At 30.9% G+C, this 9,289-nt stretch overlaps 1 protein-coding gene across 1 annotated transcript; it reads right to left on the bottom strand.

The window, feature by feature from the left end:
- Positions 1-446: 446 nt before the first annotated feature.
- Positions 447-2,083, bottom strand: LOC123892619 (zinc-finger homeodomain protein 9-like). Its single transcript, XM_045942459.1, has one exon. The coding sequence runs from the start codon at positions 1,691-1,693 to the stop codon at positions 644-646; it is 1,050 nt and encodes a 349-aa protein (XP_045798415.1). The 5' UTR covers positions 1,694-2,083; the 3' UTR covers positions 447-643.
- Positions 2,084-9,289: the final 7,206 nt, after the last annotated feature.

Raw genomic sequence — 9,289 nt, 5'->3', positions numbered from 1 at the left:
AGAAAAAATTAAATTAATTCATACCAAACATTTCCACACGCACAAGAAAGCCAGTATCAGCATAGTAATCAATTCCATAAACTAACACTACTAGTACTTCCTATAATTAATTAATTAATTAATTAATTAGAATAAAACCCATTTTAATTAATTTTTAATTAACCATAAAACCACAAAAATAAACTAAATTCCCTTCACTTGTGATTCCAAAAAATATAAATAAATAACACTACTAGTACTATAATTAATTAATTAGAATAAAACCCATTTTAATTAATTATTAATTAACCATAGAACCGCAAAAATAAACTAAATTCCCTTCACTTGTGATTCCAAAAAAAAAAAAAAAAAAAAACACTACTAGTACTATAATTAATAAGAAAAGAACCATTTTAATACATTAATTAAACATAGAACCACAAAAAATTAAAATTGAACACATAAAATAAACTAAATTCCCTTCACTTGATATCAAATTCTCTGCATTGTTAACAAAGGTGGTGGTGATCATAATTCCACATTCATCATTTCATAACATAAAACTAAAATTAAAAAAAAAAAACTAATTAATTAACCAGTAACATAGTACTTATGAAATCTATCTAACATATTACTTTATTATTAATCTTCCATTAATTAAAGATTAAGAAGAAGATGAACCATTAGCACGAACGACAACTCCACCATCATTCTGGTAATGATTAAGATTATGAATCTCAACATTCATATCATCTTTGTTAATGTTATTCTTCATCTTGTTGTGTTCTTCATCTTCATAAGGTAGAAAACTCTTAACACCAACAACATTAATCTCATTGTTATTGTTAATGTTGTTGATGTTATTGTTGTTGTTGTTGTTGTTGATGTTGATGTTTTCTCGTTTAGAGAAAGTGTTCTTGTTGTTATGCATCCAAACTTTAAGAACACTTCGATCAACACCAATCTCATTACAAAATTCATGAGTAAATTCATCATCTTTTTTCTGCATCTTCCAACCAACTTTCTCAGCAAATTTCAACATCTTATCTTTCTGATCTTGAGTGAATTTTGTTCTGAAACGTTTTCTAGTGTGGGACCCAGGTGAGATCATGGGTCCGGAGACGTTTTCCGGCAAGGCGGAGGAGAGAGCAAGAAGCATATGAGGTGCAGAAGGGTAGTAAGTGGAGGAGATCGGCGGTGGAGAAGAAGAATTTGGGCTGCGGTTTGAAAAAGGCGGCGGTGGAAGTGGCTGGTGACGGTGGTGAGGTTGATATTCAATGACATGTGTGGTTGTTGAAAGTGGTGGTTCTTCTGGTTCACGGCGGTGGAAATTACGGTGACAGCCACAAGCAGCGCATTTTAAGGATGTTGGGTCGGCGGATGTTGCGGTGGGGGCTGTCATGAATTCGCCGCAGCCGTCGAGAGCATGACCACCTAAATTTGCTGCATGGTTTTTGAGACATTCTTTGTAAGTAACGGTTACTTGGTGGTGGTGGTGGTTGTTGTGGTGGTGGTGGTAATTGGGGTTGTGGCGTTTGAGGACACCATTGGAAAAAGGTGAGATTTTTGGAGTTGTTAAGGTTGTGATTTTTGTGGGGGTTGAGGTTTCATGTTCTGGTGATTTAGTTAAGGTAGTTGTTGGTGTTGTTGTTACAATGGTTGTTGGTATTGTTGTTGGTGTTGGTGTTATTGTTGGGTTTGGGGTTAAGTCCATGGCTCTAACATCTATGGTGTGAAGAAAAGATTTTTTGTGTAATAATTTATAATTTAAGGAGAAAAAAATGATAAAAAAGAGGAGAGACAAGTTTAGCTTTTTAGTGATATAGGGTTAGGTTAGAGATTAGGAGAGATAGGATGATGATATATAGTGTCCATGATGAATTGAAATTTGAGACATTGATGACTGAGTGAGTGAGTGAAGACACTGTTTTATCTTTGAGAAATTAAGGGGTTTTGATTTTGGGTTTGAGGAATAGTGAAAATTAAAATGAGAAATGAAATGGGTTAGAAGGGGAAAAAGGGAAGAAGAGATGAAGAAGAGAAATGTTTTTGGGTTTGGGTTGTGTGATGATGATGATAATGAAAAATAAAGATCAAGGGTTATGTGGTTGTGTTGTCCTTCTTAACCACTTGTTTTTTAACCAAGGTTCTAATCTATGGTTAAGTTATTGACCCTACTTGAGGTTAGATGTGAGTAATAAATATACCTTCTTTACTCATCCTTATTCCTTTGTTTTTCTTTTTCTTTTGCCCAAATGAATTCATAAATATCACTAAAATTTATACACATAATTTTGAGATTTTTTTTTATGATTTATGGTGATAAAAATTGATTTTAAATAAACTGTGTTTGTAAAACTAATTTTGACCAAAGAAGTTGAATAATAAATATAAATATAGAAATTAATTCTAATAAAAATATATCAATTTCTAGATTCAAATTAGAATCAATTGTAAAAATAATATTAATAAGCTTAAATTGTACTTTAACTTTATAAATTTGCAATTTTTACTTCATAAATTTCATAATAACACATTTAGTCATTTAATTTTTAGTCCATTTTGCAAAAGACCGACCCCTCACACCTTACAGATTTTGATCAAGTTAACACATACGTGGCATGTGACTTAGATGTCATGTCAGCGTGTCTTGCATAGGTAGACAATGATTCACATTTCACATCAACATATGTGGCAAGACAAGCTAACGTGACATGAGTCGCATGTCACGTGTGCATTGAGTTGGTCAACATTAGTACGACGTCAACCTTTTACTAAAATCTCTTTGACTAATACACATACATCAATACATAAGTTTGATTACGAATATTTTTAATTGTGTATTAGTAAAAATTATAAAAATTTGATATTTTGAAAATACTCATCGAAACAAATCAAACAAAATGTACATTTATATACTTTTAAAAAAATACGATCAAAACAAAACATGTGAATAATGTATTTAGTCAAAGTATGTCTTATAAAATAAGATGGAGGGAGTAGTATTAAAGTTAGGGAATAAAAAATACTATTATGTAAGTTGTCAAAATCACAAATTTATAAAAGTAGAAGATCAAAAACACAATTTAGCCAACTATTAACTCTATTTGAAAATAAGTTAACATAAAATAATCTTGATTATAGTATAAGACATAAGTGTAGAATCAAACATACACAGAGACCGAAATTCTAATGCAGTGAAATTAAAATGAAGTATATGACGTTATTGTAGGTTACTATTACTTACTACTTCAGAAGTTATTTCTTCCGATGTTTAATATAAGAGAAGATTTGCTTTTTAGATTCATTGAATTTATAATGTATCTAGTTTATAATATACACTAAATACATTAGAAACTTAATGAATTTAAAATACAAAACTTCTCTTATATTAAGGATCGAACGAGTACTATACAATACGTTATGCTATAGTAATGGTTTGATTTTGACTAAACCTTGCTGAAGCAAAAACACAAGAGACTGAGTCAGTAGGATTAATTTCCTTGAAGAAGAAGTTTTTTACTTTGTTAAGGTAAGACTAAATTAAAAAAATAAAATAATGACTCGGTTAGTAGATAGTGAGTTGACTCATTAGTGTGATTTGTTAACATGAAATTAGTATGGCCTGCAATTCTGAGCCCATTGACTGTAACCCATCTTAATTTGTCAAGTTGGCAGTAAAGGAAAGGACAAGACAGCTTTCACAGTAAAATCATTGAGGTTTATTATTTTGGGGATGTAAACCCATTTCCTTTTCTTTTCATCTTTACTTTTTTCCCCTCTTGTTTATAAACCTCTCATTATTATTTTTTACTTGTATTATTTTATTCTATGAACAAATATTCTCAAATCTCATTATTACTTACCCTCCCCCCCATATATGATAAATCTTCTCACTGTTTATGTGATAATGATAAGACAAGATAACTCCTCTCACCATATACTATACTATACTCGTACCTTATACCTTATTAAATTGAATTTGAGGGTGATTATATGTGATATTCAAAAGGAAAGGCATTGTGCCCTTGTAAAAAAAAAATCATTTGTGTCATTGTGTCCTTGTGATTATATGATCATATTGTTGTTCATATGTTATTGTGATGGTTAAGATCTTATTGTGAAACTTGCTTATGTAACATGTTGCCTTTCGTCAAAAAAAAAAAAAAAACATGTTGCTTAGTATGAAATAGTAAATGATTTGTTATACTTTTATGCATAAAAAATACTATATAATTGTTATGTATTATGTGACTTATGTGATTTTTTTTTTATATTATGTAATTGGCACAAAATTTTCATCATTGTTAGCAATGATTAATCGATCTCTGTTAAAAAATTTGTGTGACACATAAGATGAGTTAATCCATTTTAATCAAAAAATTTCATACAATCATACACATACGCTATTAATCAAATATCTGATCACATATTTAAATGAACAAACTCTTTTACCATTTAGACCAATTTAATGTTTGTTGATGTTTCTTACACGTGAATTATGTGCATCATGTAAAACCATTAATGTGAAGTATACATATTGGGTTATCTCTAGGGAATTATGTGAAATTACATGCGAATGTTTTTTTTTTTTTTTTTTTTTTTTTTTTGATAAGCAATATATATTATAAAGGAGTACAAGGGGTACTCGAACCCTTACAATTTAAAGTCAGAAATTAAAAGCTTTGAATACAACCCAAAGGGTCGTGACACCATTCTTGAAATGATAAACTAGAGTTTCGGCCATACCGACTACTAAACCAAACCCAAGAACTGAATTTAATGTCATCCAAAAGAAGAAGAGCATTTGGTAGAGCTCCCTTGAAAATAACACTATTTCTAAGCTTCCATATGTTCCAAGAAGTTGCCAGCCAAATCAAATGTCTAACCCGTTCACCCTTCTTTGATTTTACCATATCACCAAATAGCACAAAATGGTTCCAGCCTTTATTATTCGGTGGAAATCTCTTTCCTATCCACTTAAAAATCGCTTCCCAGATTCGTTTACTAAACGGGCAAAGGAAAAAGAGATGGTTGCAATCCTCATTATCAAGAAAACAAAATACACAAGATAACTCATGCACGTTATTAAGAATACCTCTGTGATGTACATGCGAATGTTAATTTTGAATCTTTAATTGTACTATGAAATCATGTGAATTTTTTTTTTTGAATGGCAGTGACAAATATTCACTTGAAGGGTAGCTTTGTCCTATGAGGGGAGGGAGACCCGAGGTTAAGATTGATGATCCAAGTGAGATGCGTTTATATGGGAAATGGATTTTCTGCAGTCACTATTTGATTGTAGGTGAATATCAGCCATCCATATTTAAAGCTGGATCACCAAAATTTAAATCAAAATGTTTATAATGCATGACTGCACAACTACATGATAATTTGAATGCATGGAATCCAGATCCGTTTATATGGTCATTATTTAGGAAGGACCTCATAAACTTAAGTGTTGGAGAATACACATTGTTTGAACATGATAGTGAAGATCTACTTGTTAGATCACAGGAATATAATGATCTGAGGTTTTTAAGCCACTAATTATTTGGTAATTTCTTTAACTTAAGGAGTTACCGTGTAATCCTTTCTTATTTTAGGGAATTGGATTTCCAGCGGTAACTATGTCACATAGTTACAACTCGCAGTCATTCGATCTATATTGACGGTTGAGAACGTTTCACTGCATAATTTGACAATATAATCTAGATTGTCTGATCTCAAATCGACGGTTAAGATATATTACTGTGTGAAATTGTAGCTAATGTTGATCCTTACTTTAGAGTGTCACTTGGTAATTTCTCTAATTTCAAGAGCTATATATCGTGTAATTTTTGGTTACTTTAGAGTGTCACATATATGGATATTTGGTACAAATAAAGCGAGTGTGTGAGAATTTGAATGTATTTGTCTCTTGAGTGAGATGGCGCAAAATGTGTTATAACTTATAAGTGTTAAGTGTGCATGGTTGTGTCTATCAATATAAAATGTGCTTTGCTATTAAGTTGGGATGCATAAATGTGAATATATAAGTGTGATATGTGAACTCATGAACAGTGTGAATTATGTAATTGTGTAAAATATGCGTTTAAGTGACCAAGTTTACTTGTTATTATTGTACTTCCTCCGTCCCAAAATATAAGCAAAAATTAGTAAAAAAAAATGAATGTATTTAGTCCAAATATTTAATCAAATACATTAGATTTCTTTGACTCATTTTTGCTTATTTTTGAAACAGAGGGAGTAGATAACATAATTTAATTACTCACCCTGGCCTATTCATCTAGTTTAAGTATTTTTGCTTATTTATGTTTTTATGTCGAACGATTCCATTTGTTTGAGAAATTCGATATCGTTGAACTTATATAAACCTATGAATTTTTTAAATATGCTCTATTGGGGTTTTAGGGTGTCACTCACAGACACTGTATTGGATTTTTAATTTTATATTTGTTTTTTATCCATCTATTGACTTAAATGTATTGGTATAAGTATGACGTTTCTCTCTAAGACCGGATTCTCTCCGGTCAAAAGAGAGTCAAGTGGAATCATTACCATTAAAACAGGAGAGTCTCCCAGTGAAAACAATCCGTTCTCTTTTTCTCTTGATTCAGAAAGTCAACAAGTTTAATTGTATCACCTATTTCCAATACAAATTACATGATGTAAATCGATTCTTTTAATTTTATTGTCTCTTTTCGATGTAAATTTAATAGACCTTGACATTATTTTTGCGAATGAGTTGTGTTTATTTCATCGTTAATTCCCAATGCATCTTTTGAATTGTCACTGCTTAATTAATTGTTTTGAATTTCTTGTGAAAAAACATATTTTCTCCACATATCCACCGAAATGTGTTATAGGCCGGCACACCTTTCAAGTTTCAATAAGAGTGAATTCTCTCAAGTATGATTTACACTTAAAAAATCACCACCATTCACAAGAGAGATAAACATACAATAAATTTAGATAAAGTGAATTTAAATGGTGATATATGATACTTTATTCTCTCAAGTGTAAATCAAACTTGAGAGAATCCATTCCCCTTTAAATATAGACAACACTCTCTCTGTTAAAAAATAATTGGTTTTATTGTATCAAGAAATTAGAGTGAAATGCCAAATACCTCCCAGAAATTTGGAAATAGGCAATTACCCCCTTAAAATTGTAAAACGTCAATCAAATTGCACCCTGCTCCGTTTACTCCGTCTAGTTTGATGAGGAAAAGAGAGGAAAAGATGGATGAGACAAGAATTAATAAAAAGTATGATGTTGGTGATTGGTGTTTCTTGTTTGGTTCTAATCAGATGACTCAGATTGGTCTATTGTGTGGTTAGAACCACTTGGTTCTGATTTTGAAACCAATGATAATGATTATGAGGATGATTCTGGTGATGATAGTTTTGTTGTTTTGGTTTTTTTTTTGAAGAAGCTAAATTAGTCCACTCAAATTGGCACAAGAGAGAATCAAACCTCAGACCTAAAGAGGAGCACATTCCCAGGTCCCAAGTCAATACCAATGCACCAACCCAAGTGGGTTTTATTGTCTCTGTTTTGATTCTTTGTTATTCACCTGGTTGCAAGGAGGTTGAAGCCTCAAACAATGTGCTTCTGAAAGCTCAAAATAGACAGATCAAACAGAGCAGGGGGCAATTTGATTGACGTTTTACAATTTCATGGGGGTATTTGCCTATTTCCAAATTTCAGGGGGGTATTTAGCATACTCAAAGAAATTATCTCAAAATATTTGATATTTTCAATTTTAAATACAACATTTTTTTCGTTTCAATTATACACTCTAACGAGTACTATTTATTTACATCACTTCTAATTCAACATCTTTCACTTTGTATTTATGATAATGGTAAATACATCAATACTCTTTATGGTTATTTTAGTAGAACCACTATTAGCTAAATACAACATAGGAGGCAAGATTGACTCATTGATCGGCAGATGTTATGGTGTATGGGTAGATAGGCGAAAGACATGCATGTGTGGACTTGCCTTGAATTTCACCACTTGTGGAATTGATGACCGATGCTTTTACTGTGGGGCAGACAACCCTCAAAATTGCTACGAACAAAGTAGCTAAACATGAGAAAGACATATTCTGATCAACCAACATGTTTTTAATCAAATGACTCTCCCTCAATTTTAACATTCATTGTCAAATGTAAATTGAGTAAATAAACACTTTTTTTTTTTAATTATGTAAAAGTCATTCACTAATCAAAACTCATAAAAGATTACAAGAAATTTTGCAGTACAAGATTAATATGGCTTGACATGATTCACAAAAGTCCTAGTTTAAAAATTTAAAACATAGTATGAGAAGTTATTATACAAGAAAAAAAAAACTTCCCAAAATATCATCTAAACATTAAAAATTGCAGCAAGACCGCAGATAAGCCACAAGTTCATGAATCTATATATCATAATAAAAATATCGGAGTCGTCAAATATCAAATTTTTATTCCTGCACACTCCCTCTAATTCTTAATATAAAAAAATTATTTTTTAAATTTATTAAAACATTAATGTATGTAATCTAAAATGTTCTCCGTCTTTCTGTTAAAAAATATTGCATTTGTTCCAACCAAATACACAGATTTTTGTGTAATCTTACTTCAATGCTGCTAGGTTATTTCTCTCAATATACATTGCAATTGTCAACGGTTGTTTTTCCCTCAAGAAATGATGATTGTCAAACCTTGAAAACAAAAAGAATGGTACCCTTTACAAGATATGGTTTTATATAGTCGAGTTTAATAGCTGTGCATGATTCCAATTATTATAGGACTCTATCGCATTAAAGTTAGTCATATATATATATCATGGTGCTTCATATATATATAATGATAATGCTGCACATTTCATGCACATGTAACTTCTTTGCTTGTAGATCCTCCATCCTTATATATAAAGTTGAACAACATTATTATAAATATTTTTTGTATAAGGTTATTGGCTGCATGTATGTACAAATTAGTTATAATAATGTGTAGGGTGCAATAACATTATTTTACACTGGCGAAGCTTTAATTGCTTGACTATATGAGAAAGATGCATTGCATAACATAACCCTTCATCCGTCAAAAAAAAAAAAAAACATAACCCTTAAAATTTAAATCTTTCATACATTATGGACAATATAGTATTTAATTATAGGTCAGTGAATGGTCATTCTCATTGGCCTTGCATTTTCATATATTAAGAGAGCTTCTCAAAAAAAAATTCTCCATCAAATTAAGAAAATATGACAAATGAAAGAAAGAAAATGTCCAATTTTTTTATTTGT

The sequence above is a fragment of the Trifolium pratense genome, linkage group LG6 (assembly GCF_020283565.1).
Source record: "Trifolium pratense cultivar HEN17-A07 linkage group LG6, ARS_RC_1.1, whole genome shotgun sequence".
NCBI lineage: Eukaryota > Viridiplantae > Streptophyta > Magnoliopsida > Fabales > Fabaceae > Trifolium > Trifolium pratense.
The sequence above is the reverse complement of the archived record's forward strand: the minus strand, read 5'-3'. Positions and strand labels throughout refer to the sequence as shown.